Below are 13,289 nucleotides of genomic sequence, written 5' to 3'. Positions count from 1 at the left end.
GCTTGCCTCAAACAGCCATTCCACAAGCATTTACATGGTCCCAGGCTGGCTGCTGTCTATGATTGTTACAGGAAACCACTGGCTCATAAACAAACAAACAAAAGTCTTGCTAGTTCATCTTCAACTAGATCAAACCAAGTGGAATGTACATGTGTTTGACACAGATTCTGTAAAAACTGCCCCATGGCAAACACGCCACTTTTCCTATTAAAAGAAGGTATTTCCAATGGTGGCCCATGCCACTGTGGTCCAAGTCATAGCTGTAATCAATGTATTAAACAGACATTATTGAGCTCACGTTCTTGATGGGAACCTGCATCCATCCATCACACGTTAGTGAGCACACGCATAGGTATGCATACAAAACGTGAAATGCATGCAGACACATACACACAGAGTGTGCTTTATTAAGGCAACAAACATTTATTGAGCACCTGCTTTCTGTCAGATACCAGAGACATGCCATTTAGCATACAAGCCTGGAACAGTAATTAACAAAGGGAAACAGAGTCTTCCCATGGTTTCATGTCTTATAGGTCTCAAAGAGAGTTCCTCCTCACATATACTCCTGCAGAAGGAATCAGGAAACCCAGCTGAGCTACTGCAACTTGCATTAAGGTTGTGAAAGCCAAAGGGAGCCACGAGACACATCAAAACGTAGCCACTGGTTATATATTCTACACAAGGAAAAAATAGCTCCAATCTGAATTAACACAAGGCTGAAAACAACATCAGGATGAGCAAAGAACAAAGTTCCCACGGCAACTAAACCCCAGTCATCTTCTTCCCACGTGGCAATTACCACATGACTACGTGAGATGGCCATGCCCATTACCCTGCACGGGCATGCAGTACATAGAACCTGGCTGGGCAATGGGACTGCACAGAAGTCGGTGACTCTGAGTATATTTTAATGCTTGGGCTCAAAAGGATGGCTGTGGGCTTTGCTCTTAAAAGTAAACTATTTTAAACCATGAGTTATGAGACAAATTCTCCTTTCTTTGCTGCAGTGTCAGTAAAATGCCTGTCAATGGGGAGGTGGCTGAGAGCCAAGAATAGCCTCATCCCCTTTAGGGTGCAGGAGGGCATTTGCTTGGCAGGTTTCCAGTCCATGCCAACGTGGGAGCAACATCTTCTAGCCCTGCCTAATCCTCTCCCTGGGAGACTTCTTCCCAACCGTGCCAAAAACATGGGATACCCAAGGCAACCTGGCAGAGTAGGAAGCATTTTGAATAGGGCATATGCTTCCAAGGCCAGTTGCCAGGAATAGCTACTCAATACTTCTTCATCTCATACCCTGATCTTTTTTTAAAGCATCATACTAGGCTTTTTAGCAAAATCTTGATGTCTGTTGGGGTGTCTGACCCTGGCTGCCACGATGGACTTGTAAAGCAAGTCCAAGCCAATTCCACTTTCCTCTACTCCATAGCATTCTAGAACTTCTCATCTTACTGCTTATTGCCATTAGAGGTTTCCAGGGGGCATCTTGGAAATTCAGAGATGCTGAAAAGCTGGCTGAATATGGAGGAAGATGGGACATCTTAGGGGGATGAAATGAGGCACAGATAATAGAGCCAGAGATGGGGCTAACCATGAATCTTTCAGGGTGAAGCTCCCCAGGAACAAAATGACTGGAGCATGAATCACCTGCTTACATCAGAATCTCTTCCCACATCAATCCCTCCCATGTTGTTTTAGATTAATCAGAAGCAGTCAATTTTAAATAACTCAGTGGTGTGTATACTGTTAGTGCTATATTAGAGAATCCCTTATGAATCTTACTTTGTACAAGGGTTCATTCCTACAAAGCATCATCCAGAAATGTTATGACCTATCCAACGGCCTCACCCACATGGCCCATCACAAAGGTCAGATTGCTTTCATTAGAATGAAGACCAGTGAGGAAGTGTCTGAGAAGCAGACCTTGGCCTCATGTAGGAAGGGCTCCCTGATGCTCAGTATGATCAGAGATACATCAGGATGCCTTGAAAAGTACCAAGACCCTGCCATTGCAGTTGACTAGGGTTTTTTGGTGGTGGGGGGGCAGAGATGTCTTATACAGTGGAGAAAAGGATGGGAAGTGAATAGTTAGAATAGACCCAACGACCTTTAAAGTCCCCTCCAGTAATGTACAGCATGGTGACTATATTACTGACAATACTGTATTGCATGTTTAAAAGTTGCTAAGAGAACTGATCTTAAAAGTTCTCATCACAAGAAAAAACATTCTGTAACTATGTATGGTGGAGGATGTTAACTAGCCTTATTGTGGTGACCATTTTGCAATATACACAAATATCGAATTTGTATATTATGCTATACCCCTGAAACTAATATGTCAATTATGCCTCAATTTTTAAAAAAAGACCCCTCCAAACATATTATCCCATGATTCTTAACATGCACCTTGGTTTTCAGTGCATTACACAAGCAAAGCCATGGCTAGAAGGTGATATAAATGTCTTGCTGTCCTCTACATGGGTCACAGGATCTGTCCTTCATCCCTCACAGAGGATTTCTCCCCCAGCACCAGAGTCCCCCCGCATTTCAGTGTGTCTCCTTAAAAGAAGAACTCACAGCACATTGCCTCAGCCTAAACTCCAGCCTTGTCTTTCCTGAACTAGATCAAACAAATATGTTAGGGGATGATCATTAGTCTTTCAGAATCCTAAGGGTGAGAAGCTTAACACCCTCAGGTCCACCCTTCCTCATTCCCTCAGCCCTCCAAGGCTAACCGTGTGAGACAGGACCCCTTCTGGAGAGGAAAGAAGGCTGAGAGAATGAGGAGGAAGGAAGAGACCGTGAGTGTTAGGTGAGCCCTTTCCCACTGTTTGTTTGAATCACAGAGAAGTGATTTCAGCCTTGCTCATCCCTCCTTGCAATGGGGTACTTGTTTTTATTTGAAAGCAACGTATTGAGTATACAAGCTGTACACTCTCTCACTGCACTTTTTCTATTCCAGTCATACCTGGAGGAGAGGTTATAGAATTGCCTGGAACGCCCTGCCTGCCAGAGTGGAGACACCAGCCCTAACACTGCCAACAACCATGGGACTATCAAGACCCTGGCTCCTAAAGACTTTGCACCAGCAAACAGGACCACTTCAGGAGAACCAAATCCACAGGCGAGAGGCCAAAATGTCAGAAAAGGGTTGGATGCATAGAGTCTCATGGAGAAACTTGAAGGAAAAGCTCCCCAGAGCCGTCTTCTTAGGTGCAAAGATACCGAAATTAAATAAGAGCCTTGGTAAAACCGAAAGGATCTTTTTTTTTTTTAAGAAGATGTTGGGGGTAGGAGTTTATTTATTTATTTATTTATTTTTGCTGTGTTGGGTCTTCGTTTCTGTGCGAGGGCTTTCTCTAGTTGTGGCAAGCGGGGGCCACTCTTCATCGCAGTGCACGGGCCTCTCACTATTGCGGCCTCTCTTGTTGCGGAGCACAGGCCCAGACGCGCAGGCTCAGTAGTTGTGGCTCATGGGCCTAGTTGCTCCGCGGCATGTGGGATCCTCCCAGACCAGGGCTCAAACCCATGTCCCCTGCATTAGCAGGCAGATTCTCAACCACTGCGCCACCAAGGAAGCCCCTGAAAGGATCTTAAATGCATTTCACAGCTTAAACCAGGAGTTCCTGTTGCCTACAGCTTGTGTCCCTGCCTTTCTTTCATCCCCACCCTCTTTGGGACCTTGCACACCCTTCCAGAGAACTGCATTTCCCCCTTGAAGAGCTGAGAGCATTCACAATTTTTAGGCCCACATGCAAAGTAAGTTTTATCAGAGAGTGGAGCTGGGTAGTTTGGCTGGATGACTATGAGATCAATTTGTTTTGGAAAGCTACTGGGTACTGGTTCCTGGATATTAAAAAAAAATTTTTTTTTTAACTTTGTAAAATACATTATGTAGGAATATGGTGGATAGCAGTGGAGGTTTGAGAGCAGATATAGATGATGACACATTTAAAGGGGCCCCATATTGCTTTTATTTTATTTTATCTTTAATTAATTAATTAATTAATTATTTTTGCCTGCGTTGGGTCTTCGTTGCTGCGCTCAGGCTTTCTCTAGTTGAGGCGAGCGAGGGCTACTCTTCATTGCGGTGCACGGGCTTCTCATTGCGGTGGCTTCTCTTGTTGTGGAGCACGGGCTCTAAGTGCGCAGGCTTCAGTAGTTGTGGCACACAGGCTCTATAGCGCAGGTTCAGTAGTTGTGGTGCACGGGCTTAGCTGCTCTGTGGCATGTGGGATCTTCCCAGACTAGGGCTCAAACCCGTGTCAATATTGCTTTTAAATAGGTCACCCAAAGACATCAGTTTTTGGAGAACAACAGCTGTAATGACAACCCACTGGCACTGTCAGTTCCCACACAGATCACGGAGACGGGCCTGTAGAGCCACGCTTTGTCCCTCTCCTCTGTCATCCACAGCCTGTCACCTATAACACAGCCCCTCAGTGAGCCACGGCAAACCAAGCATCCCAACTTCAGCTGGGAAACCTCAGGAGGGACCAGGATGCTCCCTCTGTTTAAACACCAGCTGGTTCCTCTAAATCTACAGCAAACATTTCTAAACACACCCTCGTTACCCACTGTACGCCCTAGATGTCCCCCGCTCCCACCACAGCTCCCCAAACAGTATTCCTGTATGCCTTCATCCTCCCACACTCCCTCTCCATGGCTCTTCCTGCCCTGTTGGTTATGAAGTGAAGGGAAATGCGTCTGTGATGAAGGGTCATCGGTCACTGGGGAATCACTCATACACCCAGAGCAACATTGCTGTCACTGGGCAGCAACAAGTCTTCTTAACAGAGGCAGATCCACAGAGGTGGGGGGACCAGAAGTTTATGATACTGAGGATTCCTTAAGAAAACAATCACCAATACAGTGTTAGGCATGGGGCCTTGAAGGGGCCCATGCAAGTGAAGATACATGAAAGGTTTAGTTTTGTGGCAAATCCACCTCTGTGATAATCTCCCTCCCACGCACACAAAGGAGAAGAGAAGAATAAACAGAGAGAAAGGGAGTCTGGTTTTGTTATCTGGGAAGAGAGTCAGCAGGAGAGCAAGCAGTGTGAAAGGTTAATCCAGGAGCTCCACCTTTCACCACCAACCCTGGCTGGGCTGCTGGACACTTCCTGGTACCTGGGAAACTAAAGGTAAGTCTGAAGAGGTCGTGCTGTCCAGCGACGCTCCAGTGTAGGGGAGCCGTGCTCCAACTCCCTCGGGACCCACAGGTCCATTCTTAGGCACCTCATTTCAAACCTGGCTCTTGAGGGTGGGAGTTGAATACTCATTCATTCATTCTCTCTCATTCTCTCGCATCCTCTCTTTCTCTCTCCTGGGACTGACCAAGCTGATAACCTCCTGCCCCGGGAGTCTGACATTTTGCTTGTCATCAGCAACCAGGGAGGTAATGAATGCTCCATTTCACGATGGAGACACAGGCCATTTGTGTTAACGAAGGGAGCCTAGAAGCAGAAATGAAATGCTATGTTGAGGATCTGGGCTCTCAGGTCCCAGAGCCACCTGACAAATAGGCAGCATCCAAGCTTGCCCTCATGCTGTCTACCCACAAGTCCAACGGCACCCTGAGTCTGGGTCTCCTCACTTATTCAGTGGTATGGTAAGGCCTGTCCTACCTACCTCATCGGGATGCTGTGGGGACCAGAACATCACATTTGCAGGCAAAGAGTTCTGAATACAGTCCAAAGGGCACAACCATTGTCAGTGACCCCATGCTCTTAGGCGGAGGCAAAATGGTGATGGGATTGGATTCTATACTTCCCTGAAATTCCCCTCCTTTTCTCTCTGCCACTTCTCAAGCTGGGATGAAGGAAAATGGCAGAGGTGGGGGTAGCACACAGGGTTTCTATGAAACCAAATCGACATAATTCATTCTTACACCCACCAGGCGGCTAACAGCCCAGAGTCAGGACTCATTCTCTCCCAGAGACTACACTGGTAATTTTATCTGTCTGATCTCATTTCGAGCTCTCAACAACTCCCTAACGTATGGCTTCTTGTTATCCCTGCTTTGCTGCAAAGCAGGATAGCACAGTGGTTAAGAGTGTGGACTCTAAAGCCAGACTGTTTAGATACAAACCCCAGCCCTGCCTCTTCTGAGCTGTGTGACCTTGGGGGAGTTACTTACCCTTTGTCCCTCAGCTTCCTTATCTACAAAATTAGAATAATAATAGTGTGTCAAGAGTGGTTCTGAGTGTTACAAGGGCTAACACAGAGCAGGCATGGAGTGAGGGCCCCGTGACTGTTAGCTGCTATTATTATTGTTGTTGTTGTTGTTATTACTGTTAGCTGCTATTATTATTATTATCATTGTTGTTATTATTACTGATAAAGATGCTGAAGCTTCCAAAACCTTCTCCAAAGACAGACAACGTGTAAGTGGACAAGCCTAGATTTAAGTCCAGATCTTTTCCACTCCAGAAGCCATGTTCTTAACCACCAAACCTTGTTCAAGTTTTAAATTTCTCTGCTCCTCAGTTTCCTCATTTGTAAAATAGGGCTAGTTAATGATATCAGCTGCATAGGCGCGCTGTGAGGATCAGATGAGACAATGCACCTAGGAGGTCGGGCACATGGTGGTATTCAGTAATAGTAATAATGTCATTATTATTTTTGTCTAAGAAGGGTACCTGACCTTCAGAGCCCCGCCCCGAAGCCTCTCTCCCTCCACTTCCACCTCTGGGGCCTCACTGTTCTGGACTCACAGCAGAGCCAGTGACTCCAGGGCAATAGGAGTCATCCTCGGGGAGGTCACGTTAGTTCCATCCCCCAAGCACAGCCCACACCCCACCTCTTCTGCCCTGTGACGGAGGGAGAATACCTAGCTGAGGGCGGCAGCTGCTCAGGAACTGGAAACCTCTCCGGGACAGCCTGCAAAGAGAGATAGGGGACTTGATGATTAGCCCCCCAGCGCTGGGCGTGTGGTGTCTCATTACCAAATGCAAATGCAAGTTCACTGCTACTGGAAGGGTTCTGGCAGAATGCCTGCCCGACCCTCAACGCTGCTGAATATGGACCGAAGCATTACCCAAGGCCCACCTATTCTGCAGCCAGCAGCTGGTGTGCAGGCTGTGCGAAGGGAGAAGGCTGCTCTCACCCCACTGAAGGGGGGCCTAGGAAGAAGGGTCTTATTTCTTTAAAGGAGGCAGAGATGCTATTGTGGAGGGGGAGGGGGCAGTAAAAACATTGCTCTTCCCTCGCAGTTAAAAGAGGGATAATTGGAGCAAGTGGCAGGCGGCTGCTCTGCCATTTAGCATACAGCATACCCAGGAAATCTCACTGGGTAATCAGAAGGAGAGGAGGAGAAAGGAGCAATCAGACCCCTATTCAGGCTCGTTTAGCGACAGCCCCCGCTGGCTGGCTGGCTGGCTGGGCCGGTGGAGAGCTGGGCTGGTCCTAAAGCCCGACTACCAGGTGGGAAATCAAGTCTCAGAAGCAGCAGTCCTCCCTGCTCCTGTGCTTCGGTCTCTCCACACCAGGGGGAAGGATGCTGAAAGGAGCCAGCCTTTACTCCTGATTACTTACTACTTCCTGCCCCCTCCTAGGCCATTCAGGGTTGACTTAGATTAGGAACAAAGCCACGTTCGTATTCCGGCAGGAGGTGCAAGGGGGAGGCGGAGGGGAAATGATTGTATTTTTTACGCAAGTGCCCCAAACGGGAGGATCCAGCCGGGGCAATCATCCGTACCTTCACTATAGCATCAATGTCTTTGGCTCTTGGTAAAGCCTCAGGGGTAAGCACCTTCTCTTGGAATACCTTTCTGTCCCAGTTCTGGCTTTGAGAAATGGGGGAAGAGAGGCAAGATTCTCAGTAAAAAGAAAACGAATTGAAATTCACTTTCAGGAAGGCATGCCAAGGCTATGCAGTCGTGTTGAGCCATCAATCAAACCAACCTGAGTAGGATGTCAGCTTCAGACAGCAGGAGGGATGGGGGATGGGAGGCTAGTGGGTACCACACAACAGCGTGCTTGTAAAAAGACTGGCCACTATCACCCACACCCACAACTGCACTTCACTGTAGGATCCCAACACCTGAAAACAACAGCTGAGACTCAAAGGAAGCAGCTTTTGGTCTGGGCACCTTGCCCAAGTCAGCAGGAAAAGAGAGCAGACAATGAACCAACTTTTTTTTTTGGCCAGCTGAAGAGGACCTCATGTCTCTTCACTGAATTAACCTAAAAACATGGACATACAAATGATATGTGACATAGGCAGACCCGTGTATTAAGATTTGAGAGTAGAGATCAACCTGTGAAAGCTTCCCCATCTTTCCTTGGCTCCACCCCACCTGCAACAGGCTGACTTCATGCAAAATGAACTCTTTAGAGAAACTGGTACTGAAATTTATACACCTTGGCAGTGAATCAATTCTTCATGGCTGTAAGACTGTTGAGAAATCGCACATTCATAACTAAGGATGTTTTAAAAATAAATAATCAAGCTTAAACTCATTTCAAGGTAATGACAAACTCCCAATGACCCATGAGGGGGCTGCTCTCTGGAGGGCGCTAGGGATACCTCTTTATTTATTGCCCAGGGAGCGTCAGGGATGCCCAAAAACAGGACAGACTGGACTAAACAGAAAAAGCTAGGTGAATATGATCCACCTCAGCTGGACTATATTCCAAACCAGATATGCATAATTTTAAAGTCGTTTAAAAAGATTAAACGTCAACTTGAACAAATCTGAAGTTGAGAACCCAAACATTTTATTTATAAACATCACACCTAGAGGTAAAAATCTGGGACCCCCTTCTCCCTCCATCGTGTGCCAGAACGTTCAATGTGACCATTAGTTGGTTTGGGAGTCTTGGAATGAAGTTTTCCCAAGTAGGCTGCGTGGAGTTCAGTCTGCAGCCAGAGCTAATAGCCTTTCGCCCCAGGAAACAGAAGATTCTGTGTCCACAGCTCTTCCCCCTAAACCCAACTCTCCCACAGCAACTATCTCCGGTGTCTTGTGGGTCTTACCGAGAAAAGATACCCAACGAGGGATCAAAATAGCCCAAAGCAAATAGAAGAGATGGGCCCATCTGTGCTTTCTTCCTGGGGTGCAGCGTGGAGACATTTTGGAGCCACTGAGGCATGGAAAGCCAGACGGGGCTGAGCAAACATCAATACTGCCAGCATGCTAGAAGCTAATGGACTGCAGAGAGCACCTCCAACAGGCCCCGACCACATCCATCTGAAGATGCAGGAGCCTTCCCAGCCCTTCCTGCTCTCGAACTGCTAAAGCATGAAGCCCTCACACAATCAAATGGCAAGGCCCATCCTGCAAAGTGGAACGATCAGATGCCTGGTACACAGGACCCACTGCTGGGACTAAGTCCCCTGGTTTCAGTTCTGCGACATTTGCAATTTAAAATGGGGAAGAGAGGAGGGAATAGATGCACCCTCACTACCCACTTTACACTATCTTTAGGAAAATGGGAAGGCATTTAGTTAGGCTGTTTATCTTGTTTTATGCAGATCTGCTTGACCCTTAGCAGCTGTGATTATTTTCCCCTTCATATTTTACAGGTGAGTTTTCCCTGCTTACTCTAAAAATTAACTGTGTGTGAAGAGAACGGGTATTTTCTAAAAGCCTGAAATGCATTTTTGTGATTGATTAGACATAATGACAATTACCAGGATCAACAGGCTTCAAGTCACCAACAATAAATTCTGGTACCTGCCCCAGCATCCATCCTCACCTCAAACTTTGCACTGCTCCAAACCAACCAAGTGTTAGTTACTACAGAGTTTATTTACTGTATTATGTATCAAGAGAATAATGAAATATGCTGTGTGTCTGCCTTCTACAGACAGAGGTGTCAGTCCATAGCCATGAGATGATCTGAACCCTACAGAAAGAACTACTATTAAAATATACATATTGTATTTAGCTATTAAAAAATTGACTGCCTATCATCTGCTCTGAAGAGATTCCTCTGGAGACCTCAAACACACACACACACACACACACACACACACACACACAACCGAACTAAAGGGGAAAAAAAAAAGAGAGAGAAGAAATTGTATACATATACAGCATAGAGATTCTTCCTGCAGAAAAGTGCTGATCCAAACCTGCCGAGAGGAAATGAGTTCTTTTTAAACACAAAAAATGCAATCAGGGATAATCAGCAAGTTAACAACACACTTGCAAACACCCTGGTCCCTAGAAAGGAAGAATGCCGGCTTCCAAGGCAAATTCTGAGAACAGAACAGATCCTTTGGGTGAAGGAGAAAACAAGTGATCATGTCAGCATCTTCAGGCAGAACTTTCTCCAAAGCTAAGAAGCTTTGGAACTGCAGTCAGCTCCAGGAGGGACCTGCTTGTGATAAGTGCTTCAGTAACCACAGTCGCAAAGTGGCTTTGTGGGTTGGTGTTGCCTCTACCCCTCTTCCCCAACCCTTCTTCCAGTGGGTTCAGTGGGGAAAAACAGAAGCCAAAAAAAGATGAGATGCATGTCTTGCATCTCCCTCTCCTGCAGCCCACCCACAGGAAGGGAGGTATGATGCCCAGCCCAAAAAAGGAAAGAAGCACTCGAGGTAGCCCATACTTGACCTACAAGGAGGCTCCCAACAAGATCCCCAAAGTGTCCTAGTATCCAGCATGTATCACCTGTGAAATAAACTTTGTTTTGATTTTTAAAAAAAATTTGTAATACCTACTAGTTGCAAAAATTCATATCAACCACAGCCTGCTTTAGGGATTGGGCAGTTCTGGGAAAGTTTGAGGAACACCTGCAGACACTGTTTTTAATTACAAATCCCAAGGCAGTGGGGCATCACCTGAACGAAGAGATCATGGGAGTCAGCACTAAGACACTCACCTAACCGCACCTACCTGACTTCCCTTGACCTGTTGGTTCCCAACTTTAGCTGCACAGTGGAATCACCTGGGGAGCTTTAAAAATATACAAATGCTTGAACCCCGCCCCCTAGAGATTCTGATTGAATTGGTCTGGGGTGTGGCCTGAGAGTCTTTTTTTTTTTTTTTTTTTTGCAGTACGCGGGCCTCTCCCTTTGCGGAGCACAGGCTCCGGACGCGCAGGCTCAGCGGCCATGGCTCACGGGCCCAGCCGCCCCACGGCATATGGGATCTTCCCGGACCGGGGCACGAACCCATGTCCCCTGCATCAGCAGGCGGACCCTCAACCACTGCGCCACCAGGGAAGCCCCTGAGAGTCTTTTAATTCCCCCAGGTCATCCTAACGGGCTACCAAGCCTGAGAGCCACATTCCACCACCTCCATGAAGAGACCAGCATGGGACGGTGCCACAAACATCTCTAAACAAACAGAGGGCTTATCTCTAAAAGGATAGGAGGGGACGTAACTTCCTTGCGTCTTCCTCATCCCAACCTCCCAACACACACACCCATATGGTCACTTTGTCACTTCAACAGGTATTGAAATCTAGGCCTTGAGTGAGTCCAGGAATCTGGAATCTAAGTATTTGTCAAAGTAAAGTCTAGACCACTTTTCTCCTAATCCCAAATAGTCAGATTTTGGTGAAAAAGCTGAGGGCAGCCTAAGTCCCTCGGCATACATCCCTCCTTCCCTCCCCCTGGGAAGTTGTAGTTGAACTTGGGAGGTTCTCCAAGGCCATGCTGAGTACTGCCAGCTCCCTTGGGGGCTTGGCTGGACAGTGCTCCTGTCTGTGCCTTCTCGCACCAGGAGAGGAGAGGACGGGAAAGAGAAAGCACACATGGAAAATCCCAGTGCTGGAACAAGGAGGCAGCACTGCCCATCCCCAGATGCCCTGTCCACCTGGTAGACACCTTCCATAAGGTTGCAGGAGGAGGGGCACAGCTGAAGGGCTGGATTTACAGCAGGGCCAAGTGTGGACCTGCAGTCCATCTCCCGCATTTTTCTCTGCACAGGCATTCCTTATGTTCGGGACGATAAGGAAGAAGTGATGGGGAGTTTCCCGTCTATCCCCAAGGGCCCAATTCTCAAGGGATCAGGAGGGACAGAGATAACCACTTTGCCCATTTCTGTCTGACTTCTCACCTTGGGCTCATCCCGCTAAGCTGCACTGCGGTGGAAGGAACTCAGCTGGGACACACATCCTGTAGTCTACTCTATCTAGCTTTTTGAGTACAGCCAAATATTTGCATAAGGAGCCTGTGGTTGAGTAGTCAGGATTCTCTGCTGCTGAGTTCTGATGGATTTTCCACTGAGAGCAAGCAAAGGATTTCTACCACCTCCTCAGGGAAAGGGACGCAATAATCTGACATGCAGCTAAAGATGCCTCTCAGTGATAGAGCTGGTTTCCGTCAGGGGTCTTGGTCCTTACCCAGCCCAGTGGGTGGGCCTCTAGCAATAGAGGAATAGGGAAGAGGGCCTTACCTTCTGAGCAGAGCTTGCCACCATAGCCGGTGGTAGAACAGTCACAGGTGGGGTGGCCATCCAGGAGAAAGCAGATCCCACCATTCTCACAGGGACGCTCACCACAGGGTCCCTCGGCCTCCAACAGGACACCCTGGCTCCCCAGAAGCTGAGGCTCTGAGTTGCCATACTTGAGATCCAGGATTAATCCCTTGAAGCCGGCCATGGCCTGTACTCCATCAAGGGTCAGGGCAGAAGGTCGTATGTCTGCGGGGACTCCGCCGAGGAACAAGTCACTGACCACATCCATGTAGGGCCGCTGGGGCTGCAGCTCCCCAGACTGGCCCTCCCCATCAAGCACCAGCACAGTACGCAGGCGGTCACGGCTCACCATGAGAAAGTGCCAGCTGCTGTCGTTCACCTGTTTGTCGGACAGCACGGCGGTCTCGGCACAGTCCATGCTGAAGCGGAGCTGCACGTGGCCATCCACCAGGGAGAGGCAGAGGAAGTCACACACGCCGCCGTCGTCCAGGTAGAGGAGCAGCCCCGTGGAAACGTTGGTCTTGAACTGGAAGCTCAGGTCACTGCGCGTGCTGGCATCCCAGCGGAGGTAGCGTGCCCACTGGTTAGGAAGGCCCATGAACTCAAGGCCCAGGCAGAGCCCCAGCAGGGAGCCCAGCAGGACGCTCACCTTCAGGGTGAAGAAAACCGAGTGCATGGTGAAGCTCATCGTGGCTGCCGGGATCAAGCCCCGGAGGGGCAGACAGGGAGGGAACAGCCCTCGGGGGAAAATCCCCCTTTGCAGTAGAAGGGAGGGAGGAAGAGGAGATGGGTGGGGGACAGAGAACACACAAGGGGAAGGAGGCACACGCACAAAGATCAAGACGGGGAGGAAGGAGGAAAGCGAACAAGACAGCCGCAGCTGGGCACACGAGCGAGAAACTCAATAAAGAGGGGAAAG

The 13,289-nt window shown here is 48.2% G+C and overlaps 1 protein-coding gene across 7 annotated transcripts in view; it reads right to left on the bottom strand.

Annotated features, from left to right (window-relative positions):
- NRXN3 (neurexin 3) overlaps nucleotides 1-13,058 on the bottom strand; it is a gene marked incomplete at both ends in the record, with an annotated part of 1,631,502 nt that extends 1,618,444 nt beyond the window's left edge. For all 7 annotated transcript variants that reach the window (XM_079699579.1, XM_079699593.1, XM_079699590.1 and 4 more), the window contains one exon: nucleotides 12,350-13,058. In XM_079699579.1, the coding sequence (XP_079555705.1) occupies nucleotides 12,350-13,058 (709 nt within the window). The remainder of the gene's footprint in view (nucleotides 1-12,349) is intronic.
- Nucleotides 13,059-13,289: the final 231 nt, after the last annotated feature.

Source organism: Hyperoodon ampullatus, assembly GCF_949752795.1.
Source record: "Hyperoodon ampullatus genome assembly, chromosome: 3".
Classification (NCBI taxonomy): domain Eukaryota; kingdom Metazoa; phylum Chordata; class Mammalia; order Artiodactyla; family Ziphiidae; genus Hyperoodon; species Hyperoodon ampullatus.
Note: the sequence above shows the minus strand (reverse complement) of the source record. Positions and strands in the feature narration are given on the sequence as shown.